Genomic DNA, 19955 nt, shown 5'->3' with positions numbered 1-19955 from the left:
GATAAGATTGTAGACCTGCACAAGGCTGGAATGGGTTACAAAACCATCGGCAAGCAGCTTGGTGAGAAGCAGACAACTATTGGTGCGATTATTCGTTAATGGAAGCAACACCAAACAACTGTCAATCGCTCTAGGTCTGGGGCTCCATACAAGATATCCCCTCGTGCGGTATCGGTGATCATCCGAAAGGTGCAGAATAACCCCAGAACTACACAGGGGGAGCTTGTGAATGATCTCAAGGCAGCTGGGACCACAGTCACCAAGAAAACCATTGGCAACACACTACGCCGTAATGGTTTGAAGTACTGCAGCACTCGCAAGGTCCCCCAGCTCAAGGAAGCACATGTACAGGGCCGTCTGAAGTTTGCCAATGAACCCTTAAATTATTCTAAGGAGGATTGGTAGACAGGATGTGGTCAGATGAGACCAAAATCAAGCTCTTTGGCATCAACTCGACTTGCCGCGTTTGGAGGGGGAAGATTGCTGAATATGACACCATCCCCACCGTCAAGCATGGAGGTGGAAACATTATGCTTTGGGGCTGTTTCTCTGCCAAGGGTACAGGACGACTCCACTGCATCGAGGGGACTATGGATGGGGCCATGTAATGTGGAATATTGGGCTTGAACCTCATTCCCTCATTCCCTCCCATTGAAAACGCAACCTTAAGGATTTGGAGAGGATCTGCAAAGAGGAGTGGACCAAAATCCCTCCTGAGATGTGTGTAAACCTGGTGACCAACTACAAGAAAAGTCTGACGTCTGTGCTTGCCAATAAGGGTTATTCCACCAAGTACTAAGTCAGGTTTTGCTAGGGGTTCAAATACTTATTTTCTGCATCAAATGCAAATTAAGTCATAAATGTTATAAAATGCAGTTTTCTGGATTTTTTTGTTGATATTCTGTTTCTCACTGTTAAAATACACCTACTATTACAATTATAGATCACACATTTCTTTGCAAGTGGTCAAACTTGCGAAATCGGCAGGGGTTAAAATACTTATTTTCCCCACTGTATATGTATGGTGAAAACTGATATTTAAGCCCACCATACACCATACATATAAGCAGCTACTTACCGGAGTTTGGTTGAAGTGAGTGACGTGACTACGAGACTCTGTCAAACCCTCAACGATCAGGACCAATCAGAGAAGAGCTCGTCCTTCTTTGGTTCCCGCCCGCGCACACTGCCAAAAGTCATACTTTCGAGCGAGCAGATCAAGTTTTCGCGAGAGCGTATGATAAATTCGAGCGAGCAGACCAAGTTTTCGCGAGAGAGTATGTCAGTCTCTGCGCTCGCAGTTGTTGAATTTCCTCTCGCGGCTGCTAAAATTGAGTGCGCAGGAGAAATCCACGCTTGCGAAAACCTGAAATTCACTCGAATAGACGTTTATCGCGCGTGTGAGTTTTGGCACTAAACTGACGCCATACATAGGTTTCTCTCTCTCTCAAATAACCGTATAATCGAACTTTTACATCGTGTCAAATAAGATGTTAATAGTTACAAGCTAGAGTAAATAAACGAAGAGTTAGGTTAAGTCGGTAGTCAAACTATTGCCATCTTGGATTTACTGTTTATTTCACATGGGGTTTCATTTCGACAAAACACGAAACTTGTGTTGAACGTCTGCTGCTCATGTCACGAACTGGTTGCACTTACTGGCCGAAACATTGTGCGCAATCCAAAATATACAAAACAATATATTACACCTATTAGGGATGTGCATCTCCATCAATGAAGACGATACGATACATATCTCGATACACTGCCAACGATCCGATACATTAAAGATACATAAAAGCAGCTACTAAAGCGATACGATAAGATTCACCCCTATTGCGATGCAGTACGATTCGACACGATGCGATTCAACGAGATGCGATGCAAAAGAATATAATTCTATGCAATTTAATATGGTACATAATGATTCATTTATTTGTCAGACAACAAATCATTAACATGGTCTCTGACAAAAGATAACATGTATGTGTACTATATGTGTGTAAGTGTTTTTTTTAACTATATCTGGCAAACAACACAGTTTGCTTCAACCTAAACATGTGGATCAACTGCCTCACACACTAAATTTAACTCATTTGTCCAATTTTAAGGCTTTTCTTTAGGAATATGAGTTGATCCACATGATCAGGATGAAGTAAAATGCGCTGTGCTGTGCTGTAACTATGTCACCGGCTGTGCTGAACACTCTTTCAGAGGTTACTAGCTGGCTAGCGTAAGCTAACGGTTTCGCTAGCTGGTTAGCTTGTGTAGCTTGGAAGCCCTCGTTTTCTACAACACTGTAAGGCTGGATATCTTTACAAATAAAGAAGGCAATGGCTTCGGTTTTTGCCTTCGAACGAGCTGAGTTGGTAGCCAGCGGGGCATGAAAAAAAGTGGCAATACTTTGCTCAGTCTGCTTGCTAGGTGTACTGGTGGAGCTAGCCACTGCTAGCTGAATCCGAGGAGGCAGACGTGTCGCCTCTTCAGGGGAGTACCTAAATTAGTATATTTTGCAGATTGCATGGGTCTTATATAATTTCCCATTTTTTTCGTAAATCCAAAGTGTTGCCAACCCTTGGATTTATTACAAGTTCTAGGGACGTCTAACTCTAACCGCCATGGTAACACTCTCCCGGACACGCTTCCAACTCGCGCAAAACTTGGCCGAGAGATTTCACGAGAGACGGGTACTGACATCAGTGGAGATGAGAGCGCGCTTAAGAAACAGTTAGAGAGGAGGAATCTATCTAAATATAAAATTATTGGTCACAAATCATTGGTCACATTTCTAAATATTAAATGGTGTTCGCCTACACACGATTCTATATACAACGGATTATAGCGATGCAAAAATGTTAGAAGCGATGCATCGCGATTCATCCCACATTGTATCCGGTGCACACTTTTTTGATCCGGGCCATCGCATCGTGAGCTTTTATTATTATTTTATTTATCGATGCGAACCGGTGAATCTTCCCATCCCTAACACCTATGCAGTAGCCTAGGCATGCCAAACCCCCTGCACATTTCCTCATATGCATCATGCTACATGTTATTGAAATTACTTCTCGAAAATTTCACATAAAAGGACGTAACAAGGACGTAACAAGAAATTGGAGTTACGTACTGACAGCTGAGGACTTACAGCCATCAGTAAAGCTATCAATAGATACATTTCACATTGATGTACAGGTGTTGCCTGCTTTTAAAGGGGGAAATGGTGAGAGAACCACAATGCCCCAGTTATGACAAGCAAGTTTAATATAGCAAAGTAGTTGAGCCCATGATAATATCCCTGACTATGGCCTCTGCTGCTGTGCAAACAAAAACACCACAGTTACTGGTGTCTGTCTGTTGCCACTGCTCTGAAAATACAACGTCACAAAGGGTCAGATCACTAAACATATTCCTAAATGCATTGGGCAAGATGAATCTGTCCTGTGAGCATATGTCACTGTAGATTCCTAGTGAATAAAAAAATTGAGTTTGACTCGATGCCATTAACATAGTTTAAGACCCTGTCGCTTATACAACTATACTTTCCAGTGACGACACCACAATGTATGCGTATGTGAGAGGGCGTGAAACTCTGCATTGTCCTGTAAAGATTTTTTTTTTATTGAGATAGCTATTATTCATTTGTGCCTAACAGCACAGATAAACTGCCAAGCAGGGGCCTTATAAGCAGACATGATTTACAGGCCAAGGGTATAGAAAGACGTGAACACATTGGGAAACTACACCAGGTATTACGCATAACACACAAACTCTAATTGCTAACAGAAACTACACACTGGCCGAACATAAGAGGAAAACACAAATACACTCTTAATTCGAACATTAATCACAGAATTACACACTCTATGGGCACAGGATTGTGTGGCGAAACAAGGAACTGATTCACATAAACACAGAAACGCATCCTTGCACGCTACAGTTTATGTGCTGCATGTCCTCTAACTGCCAGCACACTTACAGGACTTACACACACATACAGGATTTACACTGATGTATGTATGTATGTATGCAAATGTATGAATTTGTCCCATTGCCTCCAACTTTCTCTGCTTCTCCCATCCTTCTTTAAACCGCCCCCCCCCCATCTTTGAGCTGGGTTCTGCTCAAGGTTTCTTCCTGTTAAAGGTAAGTTGAGGGCACCTTGAGACAATATTATCAATTGTTAATCAGTTGTTGAAAATGGAATTAAACTGTATAATACTATGAACTGCATAACGTTTGCACATATTTGGCAGAGATACAGTAAAAACATTAACATTTCAAATGAACATTTTTTTTAAGTGGCCCTACCCTTTATAATGGTTCGTTTTCTCAAGTTTACTTTGTCTCATCACAAAGGGAAAACCATGGGCTTTTATCTCCATTTATTGACTTGAGGGTTATTTTCAGGGAGAGGCACAGGTGAGGCTTGGTTGGCTAGATTATCATGTACTGAGCTATAATAGCAAGAAGCCATAATCAGCCACACCTGCCAGCCACTGACAGATTACTAACGACTCTAATAGACCGTTCAAAGGTTTCACAGACGGCCCAGCGAGCTTTGTCCGACAGCTTGGGAACACATGGTGGAAATGCAATGTCATGGTCAACACTAAAGCACTGCAGACTGCTGTTTTTGTGTCTGTGTGCATCAGCACACCCTTGGGTTGCCTCCCATGAGACAGAGCAGGAAGAGAGCAGTTGCTCTGTTGACAAACGTGTTTGTGTGTGTGTGTGTGTGTGTGTGTGTGTGTGTGTGTGTGTGTGTGTGGAGGGGGTAGGGCAGCTGGACTGCCTGTTATGTAAGCTGAGTTCAGGCAAGTTTTCCTGGAATATCTAAGGGTGAATAGAAGTGCACACATTCCTTTTCTGCACTCACTTGAACTCCACTTCGAAAGGAGGCAACAATCTATTATCATCAGAGTATAAAATAGTAAAGGGCAAACGGTTACTGTGAATCCACACAATCTCACATTAAACTTTTGTTTTGGTCTATATCACTGTTTGACAGTTCTATACTATCCTACACTACACACTATTGAAAATGTTTTGTATTGCAGCTCACCCCCTTCCGAACCTCTAAAGCTAAATCTATACCCGCCACTCCTGTCTAATTAAGACGAAAAAATACAAATGCATATGAGATTTATTGGATTATCGATTAGTCAAAGTCAAATCAATCTTTATTAATTCTGATCTTTAATCCTGATTTGCAACTCCTCCAAAAGACAACATTAAGCAGCCTAATACATTTAATAGGAGCTACAATCATTGACATATACATGCAAAACTCTACAGTGCAGTCTAGGGAAACATGCTATCTTTACATTGTTCAGCAGTTATTTAAACATTTACATATGATACCTAATTCATTGATATTCCTTATCAGTTTTATTTTGAGACTATTTTTGTTTGTTTGTGTGTTTCTGAAGCGGGGGGGGGGGGGGCTTGGCCAACACATCATGCACTGGGGCACCATCAGCGAGGCTTAACACAGATCTTGTGGGGAGGAGGTGAGTAGGCGAAGCCCATCACTCCCTCCAGGCCTAGCTCCACGCCAGGGAGTGGGGAGAAGGAGAACCTCTGCAGCAGTGAGGTGAACAGCAGGAACAGCTCCATGCGAGTCAACTGTTCTCCTAGACAAACTCTCTTCCCTGGGGACATTAATTTACGTTACAACATGAAGATAAATACCATACATGCGCATGGATCCCCAAGCAAGAATCAAGAATCAACAACAACAATATTCTGTCTGGTGATCGCTTAATCATTAACTACCACTGCAACAGCATGTTTAATAAGGACTTTGTGTGCTCAAATGTGTTACTGATGTGAATGTGCGTTGATAGATTAAGAAAAAGATGTATGGCTTGATAAACCATATTTGGCCACCTGCTGAAAATGGAAGAAAAGCATCTCTTCGGCGGAAGCGGCCCTCAGCATCCAGGAAGTGTTCAGGGTTGAAGAGGTGAGGCGTCGCCCACTCATTTTTATCATTAAGCACAGACGACAGGTTTGCTGTCACCATTGTCCCCTAAACAGGACACAAAACAATGTGCCGTTTATTGCTAGTTTGTTGCAAATAATTCAGGCTGTATTCACAAAGGGCTTGGAGTTGTTTAAACACGGTTCATCCAGTCATCTCAAAAGTCAAACCTCTTATGTTTCAATGCAGGATACTCACTGGTGTTATCAATGATTAATCAATGGCTTACGCTTTATTGGTAACAAGGTATTGCTCTGATACTGGCTGGTCAAATGATTGTTTGTCCAAAGTTCAAAGGTAATTTACCTTGGGTATAAAGTATCCACCCAATGTGGTGTCTTTGGATGCCATTTTCGGAAATCCTAGTGGTAGAACATTGCCCAATCTCTGAGTTTCATGGATGACCGCTTCGGTATATGGCAGCTTAGGTCTGTCTGTCATATCAGGGAACCGTGACTGGCCAATCACACTGTCTATCTCAGCCTGGACCTTTTCTGCAGTAGAGAAGCAGACGTGGTCACTTAGATATTGCCCGGTAACGCTGCTGTTTATAGTTTGTCCGGGAAACATCTGATTACTTTATGTAGGTACTGTGGTCAGTATTAATGCATTACAATAAAAATGAACCATAAGTTTTTCTCTTGTTACAACTGTTGTTGCAACTGGACATTACATGACATTACTGGTAAGGATAACATCTAGAAAAATCAAATAAGCTTGATGTAGATGAGCATTTTTATGGCCCTCAGTGACGATATTGGAATGAATGATGTACAGTATGCATCCCAATGATCAAACCATACTGATCACTTACCCTGTATCTCAGGGTACTTTAACATGATCAAACCATACTGATCACTTACCCTGTATCTCAGGGTACTTTATCATGAAGTACAGGCCCCAGCGTAGCGTAGTGGCTACAGTCTCTGTCCCTGCCTCCACCATGTCCAGGGTGCAGACGACCAGGGTCTCCAGGTTAAATCCTGCCTCATCATCCTTACTCTGCGAGGCAGAGAGAAATGGGAAGGAAGAACATACTTTTACAGGAACTGCGTATGTCTGGGCTCTGTAAAGCGCCTGGAGACAGTTTTATTTGTTTTGGCGCTATATCAATACAATTGAATTTAATTGTCTGTATGATGGCAGAATAAGATATGGCTGAAATCCCTCCAATAGTCAGTCCAATTAAAAACTTACATGAATGTTAATGTTGCCTAATGGTGTTCAATCTAAATCATGAATGTTAATGTTGCCTAATGGTGTTCAATCTAAATCATGAATGTTAATGTTGCCTAATGGTGTTCAATCTAAATCTAATGTAGCACAAAAAAAACAAAAAAAGTGGGCAACAGAAAAAACTAATACATTTCCTGGATTCAGGGTCCAATCTGACTGTTTTCCCACAAGAACAAACTGCCTTAGGTCTCACCTTCTCCATCTCACCCAGATAGACGTCCACATAATCACGCGGGTCTGACGGATCCCTGTCCTCAACGTGTTTCTGGATCTCCTGTCGCAGGAAGTCCGTGACTTTGTTGTAGTTGGAGTGAACGGCCTGGTGGGGACCTGGCAGGTAGTGGAAGAGCCCAGGGAAGGCGTTGTACAGCTGGGGAAGAGTCACACATCAAAAGGCGATGAACATGGGAATGTAGATCAAGTTTGATCATGTGGCGCTGTGTATCAAACCTTTATTTCATTTATTTATAATTGGCCTGAAGTCACTGAGAATGGTACACATCTGATTGTCCTTAAAAGTATAGTGTGTGTTTGTAATCTAATACATCTTCTGCCAGATTCAGATGAATTGCTCCTCACTGTTCTCTAGACGAGTGTTGTGTGTGTACTAAAAAAAAGCTTTGTACACAGGCCGTTAATTCAGGAGGATAGGAGGGGTGTAATTGGATTGGCTGTTGAGCTTAAATATCAAAACCTTTTGCCAGCATCATGATTGTAACTTTTAACAGCACCGACCTGTGCCTGCGCAGACCCAGCCAGAAGAACCGCCTCGGTGTCTGCCCGGAGAAAGTTCTGGAACCGCTCATCACTGTAATCAAACCGACACCCAAAAACGACGGAAATGATGACATTTCCTGTTGCACTGTTCAGCTTCATTTGGGGATCAAATGGGTCTTCAGGACCAAAAAACGACAACAAAAACAACAAAGATAATCATCAAGACTTCTTGTAAATATTCTGCTGATGCTAATAGAATGACTACACCACCACTTCTACAGAGTTTTTTTTTTGTTCAGCAGTTTCAATTTTGCACCTTTGCTAACAAATCCCTCATGCTTCAACAACAACAACAACGATTAGGGTATGGCTTGCATATGCAACACATGTAGCCATTGTGTATAAAAATAAGGTACTGCTAAAAATGAGTGTTGACTGCCAAAGGGAGCTTCCACTGACTTTGTCCCCTCACCTATGACAGAGATAATACATGTCAAGAATGACAAATTACGAATTACATACCCGACCCGACCACTCTTTGAAGTTGGACCTTTGGTCCACAGTCTCCCATTAATAATCACCAGCTTTACCAGCCATCCATTCACCTGGGTGTAGCCTCATTGATTTCTACTGACATTGCTTTAGTGGTATACGGGTCTCGGGTCTTACTCTGAGTATGTATTAATGTCTAAGCATGGGATTGATCTGTCTTTGACGGTCCAGTGTTGTTTGTGTTGTTGTTGTTGTTTGTATGTGACTCTCACCTCGTTCCTCCTTGAAGGCTTCACACAGGTAGTGGCACTCTTGCTGGATGTGAAGCTCCAGAGTTTTCCTGCCTTCCCCAAAGTGTCTTAGATGGGCGTTGGCAAATTTCTTCTGTATCTTCCACATATACCCGTTACTCAAGGCAATTCCTTAATTCATGCAGATTAATACAGTTAAAATCAAAATGTTTTAGATACAGCATATGGCCATGCGAAACATGCATGTCATCATTTCAATCATGCAGCATAATATTGGTTTCCTTACTCACCGATTCCTTTAAAGACTTTATGGAACAGAGGAACGACAGGCCGGTCAGCAAAACTGTCCAACTGACTCACCAGGGCCTCCTTCACCATCTTGTATCCTGATATAAACACTGTCTTCTCATTGCCCCACCTCAGGCTGAAGACATCTCCATACACCTCAGTGAGCTTTACAAAGGAAACAGACAGTGTAACAGGAGGTCAGAGATATCCTTACACATAATTCTAAATAAATGGACACACTTCTTTCTTTTATTTTGTTCACATTGTTTTTCACAGTCCTCGATTCTGGCTAAAGGTTGTTGATGTTTGAACTAATCTTTGAGCTAATTTTTAGTTGAGCCAATTAAATTATACTCCTACCCTCTGTGGTCCAAAAGCAACATGTTGATTGGCTGGAATAGTGTATAGCTCGGGCTAAGCCACTTTGTTTGTTTCCCATTTACAGAGCCAAAATTGTGCACAGCCAGCAGTTTTTTTGAGTGCACAATCTAAAACTAAGGACTCTGGTGATATTTGTTTTCACGAATGCTCAGTGCAAATGCATGAATGTGAAACAGCATATTCTTTGATGTTTTCATTTCTTACCTTTTCCATAGTTTTGAAATCTACTCCTGTGAAGACATTCCCAAAGACCGGAAGAGGCCATGGTCCAGGTGGGAAACTTGGAGGGTCTTTGTTCCTGATCACATCCGCCACAATCAAGAGAATACAGATAACAACTAACCATCCTTTTAAATCAAGCAAATCTAGCACCAAGTGCACAATCATGGCTCGGTGTGTTTCACAGGGAGAGTCTTGCTATGTGAATGCTTCTCTGCTGTGAGTGACTATTTAAGTTGCGCTGTGCAGCATTATGTAACCCATTCCACATTCTTCCTGAGAGTGAGGGGCTGTAGTGGGTGGAACTTAGTTCCTTTGTTTATAGAAATATGTGACGGCCTATTTATGCTTGATAACTCTCTGTAATGGGAGTGAAGTTCACTCAAAGTAAACTGCCTGAATAAAACTTGGAGTCGTGCCAAAAGGTCTCCTTGTCCCGAATTAATCTCTGAGAAGACAGGCATCCGATGTTTGTCTCTGCACCATTAGGACCAGGCAGAGTCTGATTAGCAAAGGACATGATCAGATGAAAAGAGTCATAGGAAATGTATTCTAGCTGATGTCTGTTTGATTCAAACTAATATCCACACAATAAATGCAGTTTGGAGGTGTGATCTGAATTTCTGACTGTCATACATGATTACAGTATATTGGTAATAAAATTTAGGGCACTCCAAGACATTCCACAATTTTTCTAATGTAGAGCCACATGCCTGTGCTGGTCCCATGTGGATGTTATCAGGAGAAACAGTGGCAGGGAGGGAGGAAGGAAGGGAGGGAGGAAGGGAGGGAGGAAGGAGGTCACCCTTTTAATTATTATTATAATTTTTTAATATATATCCCTACAAATCTATGATCTCCTCAAAGAAATAGGGTGGAGCAGCGGGGTGTTTACAACTGTGTATTTTCATTTGTGATGTCTTTACTACCTGTATGTTGTAAACCAAAAATCAATAAATACAATGTTTGAAAAAAAAAAGAGAAACAGTGGCTCACAAACATGTCCCATACAGACTGACCCGGCAGTCTCCAGGTGTGAGAGAAAATGTGGATGATCTCAAGAGAAACAGTGACTTACCTCAGGAATGTGGAATTTGCATTTTTTTGAGCTGGACAAACATGTCCCATACAGTCTGTTCAATTTACACCCCTCCCTTCCGTGTCCTGAATCGTGGACTCTACCCTGAAACGTTTAGCTGTGTAAAGTTCGTTGAAGCAGAGCCGGTCCTGACCTCCCTGGGGCCCTAAGCAAAATTCTGCTAAGGGGCCAACCTGACCTGTGAGCCAGGTAAACAACTTGCTGTTGCCACACAGTCACACCTGACAACCCAGGGCTCTCGCTACAATCCTCCCACCTTTAAAACTCCCTCCTCGCTCCTTCTGTCCGTCTAAGAGTAAGTAAGCCTATACAGAGCAGAATGAGGTACAAACATACATTATTTATTTAATTCAATATTTTCTATAGAACCTTAAGATAAGTGAATATTAACATTTAACATAAATAAGAAATTGTAGAAAATAATAAAATATAACACTGCTTTGGCATGATACATCTCTAAGGCTGAAAATAGTCAAATAAAAACTATGAAGCTGAGTGATTAACTTTGGCTGTTCACGTGCAACGCAGTTATCTTTTCTGAGCTGAAATTGCCCGTTGGCGTTTATCGAATGTAGTAAATAGTTTTTCACTCTCACTTTTGTCAGGCACAAAGTCACAGAACACAGCCCTGGACGTGGCTGGCAATCAAACAAGACACAGACAGACCAAGAGATGTACTGCCCAGTTAGGTTAGCAGGTGGGGAAGAAGAGAAAACGAATTTGGAACCAAAGTAACACGGAGATTTTCCTGTCCGATTGCTCTCTGTTGCATAAGAACCTCAGTGCTGAGCAGGTGCAGAAGCCACTTCCACTCCCTCTTTAATTGCTTGAGGGTCCACAAAACAGGAAGTTTTCCTTACCCAGACGCAATAGTCAACTGTTTGACTGCGGAGCAAGGTTCAACACGGAGTTGTCAGCTGTGCAAAATGACGGCGATTTTCCATATTTTGGAACTGTTAGACATCAAAAGCTTTTTGCTTTTTGTCTTCATTTTCCTTCTGGTATTTGACTACATCAAAACCAAACCACCAAAGAATTTTCCTCCTGGACCGTGGTCATTGCCTTTTATAGGCGATTTGCATCACATTGACTTCACCAAAGTCCATCTACAGTTTGTCAAGGTAAGTCATGCATATGCAGGGGCGGCGCCAGGGGGAGGCTAGGGGGTGCTCTAGCTCCCCCTGGATTAGCCATAGCACCCCCAAGAAAATAATGGTTTATTTATAATTGTTGTTTAATTTCATTCTGCGTTATTTATTGTGTGATAATAATATTTAAATCACAAAAGAAAATAATAACAGATTGAAATGAACAGATTATTTTAGACACAGAGCAATCATTCTGTCATAACCTTTGACCCAACTTTCACGTCGCACGCTTGAATGTTGACGTTACCGGACGGTTGAAGGAGAAAGCGAGCTAGTGCGTGGTAGTTTCAAGTGAATATCAACAATGCATCGGTTTTTGCTCCGTAAATGTCCATGTTTGGAAGAATGATTAAGAAACAAGAGTGACATAGAAGAAGAAGAAATGCCAGGGGTATCTGGTGTGGATTTTTAAGGAGAGGAACGTTGTGGTCAAAGAGGTCAACCCACCACCACTACTGAGGGTGCTAACCATGGTGCTAGCAGCATCAGTGACATTAGCATGAACGCTCAGGATGGTCCGAGAAGACCAAAACTCCAGAAATTTCCACCTTGCATGTTTGGAGTCCAACAAAGGAGTTTTTGTAAAAGCTGTTTGGGACAGTTTGCGTGGTTGGAGTACAATGCAACTAAGGTATTGTTAGCTGTGTAACATTAATGAAAGCTGTCTGATTTGTTGCATGCATTGATTGCCCTGTGTCGCTGAAGACTCGTTTCGGTTGATAAGCAACGAAGATGCCCTTTTTTGCCGAAGATTTTAACTTTTTGTCTTTTTCCTCTTTTTTTGATTTTTTTTGGAGCCGCCTTAAAAAAAATCAGACTCTTTAGCCTAAGACAAGCAGTCTGTCTGTGTGCTAGGTATACACAAGGTTCTATGTGATTTACTGATGATTGTGAACTGAAATAATATATACCTTTTTAACGCATTTCTGACTCTTTGACTGTTTTAGTTAATTCTATCTACTATTCCAAGATTCATTTCACTCTATCTGACATGGTAGTGGTCACCTGTCGCCCAACTTTAATCCTCACTACCACAAGTGTTTTAAAGTAAGTTAGGTATTTGGGATTGCGGACTCTATAACATGCTGAATGCCTTTTGTCAGTGACTGTCGCAGATGTGCGCGTCTGTCGGAAGAAGCCTAGATAATGATAATAATAATACAATCGGTTTGTTTAGCGCTTTTCATGGACCCCAAAGACGCTTCAGAGAGCAAACATGTAAAGTTGTTGTAGTAGAGAACCATGTGACACATAGGCTATCATCCTCATTTCATAGCACCCTCACTAAAACGCCGAGCTCCCCCATAGCACCTGCAGAAAAAAATGTCTGGCGCCGCCACTGTGCATATGTGAGACCACTCCGGCTATGCGGACTAAACGAAGCTGTAAAGATGATGATGATGATGATGATGTTTGAGCTAGTGATTGCACTTCCATCTACAGGAAGTTTACTTTTGGTAACATTAGAGACGCTGCCTTTTATTGACGTCTTATTTAGAGATGTTACGCTGCACTTAACCACAAGACCATTGTCACTGACAGGTCTACATGATATGCTTTTATACGCGATTGAAATACATACAGCATTTCATAGCGTAAATAATATAGTACGTACTCGTGAAATAAATGGGCTTATAGCTAACAATCATAGTTTAGCCAAAGTTATTGGACTCTTGGGTTGGCAAATAAGCTATAGGCTGGCAACACGAAACAGGTTGTTTACCCAAAGTGTGACTCGTTCTGTGCTGCCGGTAGGCCTAGATAACATTTTGCACTTACCTTGTTTCCGTATTGCCTTAGTATCAGTGACGTGCGGTGAGGTTCGTGGCTGGTGAGGCACTGACTCTTTCAGAGTCAAATTTACAAATACATAAACCCAATAGGGTATCTAAGATCACCATTCAATTGGCAGCTTTCACATTGACTACTGGTTGTTTTTCATATCAGCATTATTTAAACACTCATAGGTAAGGTGCATACAGTAGGCAGCTGCAAGCTTGTGATGAACTCATGTGTAAATATTATGCACTCATGAATATGAACTCGTGAATATTAACTCTTTCTTACGAAGTTGCACAAGCACCCTGAGGGTTTCTACCTTTTCCCATTATAATTTTAAGAGTTAAATCGAGGAGACTATAACATCAGCTAGATAACCAGCTATCATTTCATGCAAATTGAACTCTTCCGATTAACTCGTAAGGTTATTAAGTGTCCTTAGCTAGCTAATTAGCTAACGTAGCAACAGGATAACCATTGCAACCAGGAAACACAACTTATTTACAATTTAAGTTTAATTTCTCAAAATCAGCTCACCAATAAAAAGCCGTCTTGGGTTCAAAGTGATCACAACCACTTGTGTGATGTTAAATGGCTTCACATAGACATAAGACAATCCCAAGATAAATAATGGGAAATCAACGGAGCTGCCGCTGTAAGTTCAAAACCAAATTTATTCCTGAGGTTCCAAACATGTTCAAAGCAATTTGGCTTTGAATGTGAGAAGTCGATCTAGTTATCTTCTGTCCCGTCGCTTGAAGCATACCTTTAGCTTCGGCATTGGTCTCCCATTATTAATCATTTCACGTTTGGACTGAAAGTCCAGTTTTGAGAACTGCTTCAGCTTAGCAATAAAATCTTCCATTTTCGCCGTCAAGTAGAAGTGTAGAAGAAGAGCAACGTTCCCCCAGCATAACCCCGACAGGTGCGCTCTCGCACGCTCCCTTCATTGAGGCAGAGGTACTGTGTGCCTCACCTACATGATTTTTCAATGCGTTTTGAGCTCAGCTCAAAGGTTCTACGCATGCGCACGCATGCGCAAAACCCAGTTTGGAGCGATTGCGCAATCCTAGGTGAAGCACTGCTGACTGCTACCCTGTCTCCCAGGGACAATATACGGTGCCTCCCCTGAGCGCACGTCCGTTGTTTTCTCCCTATTTGAACAGCACATGCGCAAATTCAGCGATTTTGATTATAAAAATGCTCGAAATGATTGGAATCCTGCAGAAATTACACCTATACCACAGATTACTAGAGAAATATGAATATTTATTTTATTTTATAATTATTTTTTTTTTACTTTTCAAGATGACAGGTGAGGCTCTGCCTCCTCTGACCGCACGTCCTTGCTTAGTATGGTGTGTTCAGAATCATCAATAGAAAGGAAACAAAATGTACATCTCCACAACCCCTTTGTAACAACACGAAAACATAAATAATTCAGTGACACTATTTGATTTCTATGTAAACCCTTCCATGATGCTATTACTCAGTGTGAGCTTAATTTTAAATGATAACCCCAATGACCTCACTTGTTCTACTTGCTTGATGGCTGCACGTGCCTTTAATGCAATATTGTGTGGATTTTTTGTATTTGGTTTATTGTGTCTCTTCCAGTTTGCTGAAAAATATGGGCAAATTTTCAGTATTCGATTTTTTGGACCAAGGATTGTTGTTCTCAACGGACTCAAGCTAGTGAGAGAAGCATATGTCCACCAAGGAGAAAACTTTGCTGATCGTCCTTCCTTACCTATATTTGCTGATATTGTGGGAGACAAAGGTGATTTTCCTCCACACAAAAGAGGAGACAGATCAAGTTAATTGTTTTGATACTGTTAGCACTACCAGAGCAGGGGCGACCCTTTCTACCTTTTAAGGAGCTTTGGATAAAAGCGTCTGCTAAATGACTAAATGTAATGTAAATGTGCTGTGTAATAACTGTAACATACTCAACACCATCGTAAAGTACAATTCTGTTGTTTTAATCGTTATCTGGTTGGTCTCTGCTTAGGAATTGTTGTGTCTAATGGATATACTTGGAAACATCAGAGAAGGTTTGCTCTTCACACCCTGAGGAATTTTGGGTTGGGCAAAAGAAGCCTTGAGCCCTTCATCCTTCAAGAGTGCAGATATCTAAACGAAGCATTAGTTAATGAGCAAGGTAAGTGAATAAGGCATACAATAAAAAGGTAAAACCCAATAAAGTTCACAGCTGAGGAGCCTCAAGTTAGTGTGTGTTATCTCTGTATTTGTTTCATTCAGTAAATTCTCGTAAGTTTTGGATGTGTGTGTCCATACACTCTTTTTACTTTGGCGCTCCCTGTTAAATCCTTCGACCCGCAGTGGCTTGTTAACAATGCTGTGTCCATCCCTATAAACGTTGTGTGTGGCCTATCAAAGCATGTTGGCCTTTGCTTCTCCCAGGTAAACCATTCAATCCAATGTGGCTAGTTAACAATGCTGTGTCCAACATCATCTGTGTGCTGGTGTTTGGGGAGCGCTTTGAGTACTCCAACAATGACTTCCAGGCTCTCCTGAAGGACATCAATGAGGTCATCTTTCTAGAAGGATCAGCATGGGCTCAGGTGATCCTCTCCTCACACTCTTTGCTCTTTGTATATCCAGAAAATGAAACATCGACAGTCGATACCCCACTGTCTTCAAATAAGCTTTTTCCTTTTTGTCTTCTTAGTTGTACAACATGTTCCCGTGGTTAATGCGCAGAGTCCCTGGCCCACACCAGAAAATATTTGCTCTTTGGGAAAAACAGATTACCTTTGTAAAGAAAAAAATTGAAGACCATCAAGTAGACTATGATCCTTCAAACCCTCAGGACTACATTGATTGTTTCATTGGAGAAATGGAAAAGGTGAGTTGAATCATTCCAACAAATGCTTGGGTTGTATACAGTTATATGTAAATTGAAGACTTGAAATGAGCTATCCCAACCAAAAGCTGAATTATATACTATTAGATTTAGTATACGAATAGAATCATCACCACAATCACTTTGGAGATATACTGTACAATCATACATAACATGTCTAATACAGGATCTTTCTCCCTCAACCCAGAATAGTAATCCATCTCTTCTTCACATACATCTTCTTCCTCTCCCTATTTATCTGGGTATTAACACACTTAACACTGAGTATTAACAAAATATTCTCTCCTCTCACATTCCATCTTTCTTTTTCTCTCTCTACCTTTCTTTCTCTACCTTTCTCTTTCTCTCTCTCTCTAGTACAAGGATGATGAAGCATCAGGCTTCAATGTGGAAAACTTGTGCTTCTGCACTCTGGACCTGTTTGTAGCAGGAACTGAGACCACATCTACCACCCTGAACTGGGGGCTGCTCTACATGATCAAATATCCTGAGATACAGCGTGAGTGTTTACACAGTGTCATGCAAGATCTAACCACTAATGAAAGAGGAGACATAATCCTTCACCATATTTAAGGTATTCTACCATACATTTTATACATTTAGAACTTTTTCTGTGGCTTCATGTTTAGGAAAGGTGCAAGAGGAGATTGACCGTGTGGTTGGATCCTCACGCCCGCCCTCCTTAACTGACAGGGAGAACATGCCTTACACTGATGCTGTTATCCATGAGACCCAGAGAATCGGAAACATTCTTCCCTTGAATGTGGGCAGAAGTGCCACCAAAGACACCCAAGTCGGCGGTTACATCATTCCCAAGGTGACCTTGGCTCACTGTAGGCCCTACGGCATTTGAAATGGGGTATCTTGCCAAATAACTTCCAATAAATCAGCGTTTTCTCGAAAACTGTAGCTGCTTTTCCACTGCATGGTATCGGCACAACCCGACCGGTTTTCCATTGAGCAAATCTGGTACCTAGTACCTGGTACATTTTTTGGTACCACTTCCGTCAAGGTTCCAAGTAAGCTGAGGCGATACCAAAAGGTGATGTGAGAGCATTACAGACTACTGATTGGTCAGAGAGGATCGTCACTAGAATCATCATCACACTTATGCTAACGTTAGCTACCAGATAAGCTTACCCTCTTGCATCGCCTTTGAGCAACCAGAATTGTCCCAAACTCTCCTCTTTTTTTTTTAGCAGTCTTTTGTCTTACTGCCTTCAGCCTCTCCTGAAACTGAATTTGTCTCCTTGCTATGACAAACCACAGCCACATACTGACATCATGGCAGTTTCATGCGGTGTTGTTATGACTACCAGCTACATTGAGGGGTTACTAAACTGCAGAGGAAAATGAAGTAGCTGGTACCAAAAGCGGTTAGAATCCAGCCGGTACCATGCAGTGGAAAAGCGGCTTATGGCTAGAATAATTCCCCAAATGCTGGAGTGTAAAGCCTAGCATTGTTTTTATGTATTTATGAACTTTTGCGTTTGTTCTTCAGGGCACAATGGTGGTGGCCAGCCTGACATCTGTTTTGTTCGATGAGACGGAATGGGAGACCCCTCACACCTTCAACCCGGAACACTTCCTGGATACAGAGGGGAAGTTCAGGAGGAGGGAGGGCTTCCTGCCTTTCTCTATTGGTGCGAATTTAGTATTGAACATGTCACCAATGAGTCTTAAACCTGTCACTGTAATAATGACACACATGAGCTTATGATATGATTTTGTCATTTAGTCAGATGTATAATGTAGAATTGGTAACCTGAAGAAAATTATAGACATTACTTTAACATATACCTTTTAAGCTACAGACTGTCGTGTTCCCCAACACGTGACTTTGATATTTCTTGACCGTGTGATGTTCTGTGTGCTGTTTCTCAGGGAAGAGAGTGTGCTTGGGAGAGCAGCTGGCCAGAATGGAGCTGTTCCTGTTCTTCACCTCACTGCTCCAGCGGTTCTCCTTCTCAGCACCACAGGGAGTAGAACCCAAATTGGAGTACAAACTCGGAGCAACTCACAGCCCCCAACCCTATCAACTCTGTGCTGTTCCTCGCTGAGACGCTTAGCTGAGCACTTTCTTTATACTGCTTTGTATACTTTAAATGTATGAGGTAAGCAGTGTTCAGTCTTAATTGTTCTTCTGCTCCACATGCTGTTCTTGTGTATGTCAGAATGGGAATGGGTTATATTGTGCTTGTTCTAAGGGGGTTCAGGCCCTGGGCTCTGTAAAGCGCTGTGAGACAATCAACCCTTTCAACTCTGTGCTGATCCTGAGATGCATATAACTTTCTTTATATGCTGTGCTGCTCTTTAAATCTGAACTGTATTTTTTTTTTAATCCAGATTGTAATATTTAGTATAGGTATTGCTATGTAATACACAGCGAAACAAGAGACACAATCAGGCATAACCTTAAAGTGTTCTACTGTATCACATGCTATGAGGCATACATACTTGAAGTGGGTATTCACACAACAACCATTTCTTTCTTGTATATATTACAGGATTTACAAGGGTTTTGTAGTGCATTTATACAGTATGGGACAGTATAAGACCAAGCTTAGTGGCTACCTCAATGGGTGCTCAGACAATGGCAGTTCATCTTAATACATAAACTGTATGCAATAACTTGACTAGTTTCTTTTGTTTTGTACTCCTTGCTCTGCTCCTTGCACTGCCCTTCTTCCCCTTCCATTGTCTCTCTCCCTTCACAGCACAAGCACACACAGCGTGATCTTTACATGTTAGGACACCTTATACTGTACTTTAGGGACAAATGCCCCATAGTATGCTTCTAAAGGTCCAGTCTGTGATTTTAATACCTTTTTTTATAAGATTCAGTGAATTGCTCCTCAAGGTCCTTTAGCTGTCTGTTCTGTTTGTGCCCCCTCAAAAAACTACAAAAAACAGCCCTGGCTTTGTATACGGGAAACAAATACAGTGGCTTGGACCAAGCATTAAACAATTCCAGCCAATCAACATGTTGCTTCAGAAGCACGGAAGGGAAGTGTAATTTGATCGGCTGTTGAGCTCATTTATCAACAACAACATTCCCAAATGGATGGGGGAAAGAACTACAAAACGTTTTCTCCACTCCTGCAATTTTTTTAAATACCAATATGTCCACAAGCAGTGCTGGGTATTAATGCAAAACACCTTGAGGTTTATTTTACAACCAAAAACATGCCTTACAATATGCAACAATTCAGAGCTTTGATTTTTTACTCTGATATTCGATGGAGGTTTGCTCTTCCACTTGCTGTGACGTCACTCGAAGTCCACATAAAGTGGGCTCTAGAGTCTAGACCAGGGCTCTTCAATTAGTTTGGAGCTGGGGCCGGTTCTTGAAACTGAGGCAAAGTCAGGGGCCGGAGGATATGAGTAATCACGGTAACAAATAAAGAAATTACAACAACATACTGAAGGAGTCAATATATTCTATTTTGTAAGTGCTTAACAACATATGCCCAAG

General features: G+C 41.6%; 2 protein-coding genes across 3 annotated transcripts; one reads left to right on the top strand and one right to left on the bottom strand.

Annotated features, from left to right (window-relative positions):
* Window positions 1-5154: 5154 nt before the first annotated feature.
* On the bottom strand, window positions 5155-9846 carry LOC105900877 (cytochrome P450 2J2-like). Its single transcript, XM_012828247.3, has 9 exons — window positions 9553-9846; window positions 8970-9132; window positions 8701-8850; window positions 7955-8112; window positions 7413-7589; window positions 6847-6985; window positions 6290-6477; window positions 5890-6031; window positions 5155-5651 (listed from the first exon to the last, which is right to left on the bottom strand). Exons 1-9 carry the CDS (start codon window positions 9733-9735, stop codon window positions 5476-5478), a joined length of 1476 nt encoding a protein of 491 aa, XP_012683701.1. The 5' UTR covers window positions 9736-9846; the 3' UTR covers window positions 5155-5475.
* Window positions 9847-10796: 950 nt separating this feature from the next.
* Window positions 10797-19111, top strand: LOC105900861 (cytochrome P450 2J4-like). Of its 2 annotated transcripts, XM_031574351.2 has the most exons (10): window positions 10797-10961; window positions 11272-11787; window positions 15211-15373; window positions 15605-15754; window positions 16018-16178; window positions 16286-16462; window positions 16838-16979; window positions 17110-17297; window positions 17982-18123; window positions 18365-19111. In XM_031574351.2, exons 2-10 carry the CDS (start codon window positions 11593-11595, stop codon window positions 18538-18540), a joined length of 1494 nt encoding a protein of 497 aa, XP_031430211.1. In that variant the 5' UTR covers window positions 10797-10961; window positions 11272-11592; the 3' UTR covers window positions 18541-19111. The 2 variants fall into 2 exon arrangements, with proteins under 2 accessions (XP_031430211.1, XP_042564842.1); XM_042708908.1 differs by lacking the exon at window positions 10797-10961 and having other exon boundaries at window positions 11248-11787.
* The last annotated feature ends 844 nt before the right edge of the window (window positions 19112-19955 follow it).

This window comes from Clupea harengus, chromosome 10, assembly GCF_900700415.2.
Source record: "Clupea harengus chromosome 10, Ch_v2.0.2, whole genome shotgun sequence".
Classification (NCBI taxonomy): domain Eukaryota; kingdom Metazoa; phylum Chordata; class Actinopteri; order Clupeiformes; family Clupeidae; genus Clupea; species Clupea harengus.
The sequence above is the reverse complement of the archived record's forward strand: the minus strand, read 5'-3'. Positions and strand labels throughout refer to the sequence as shown.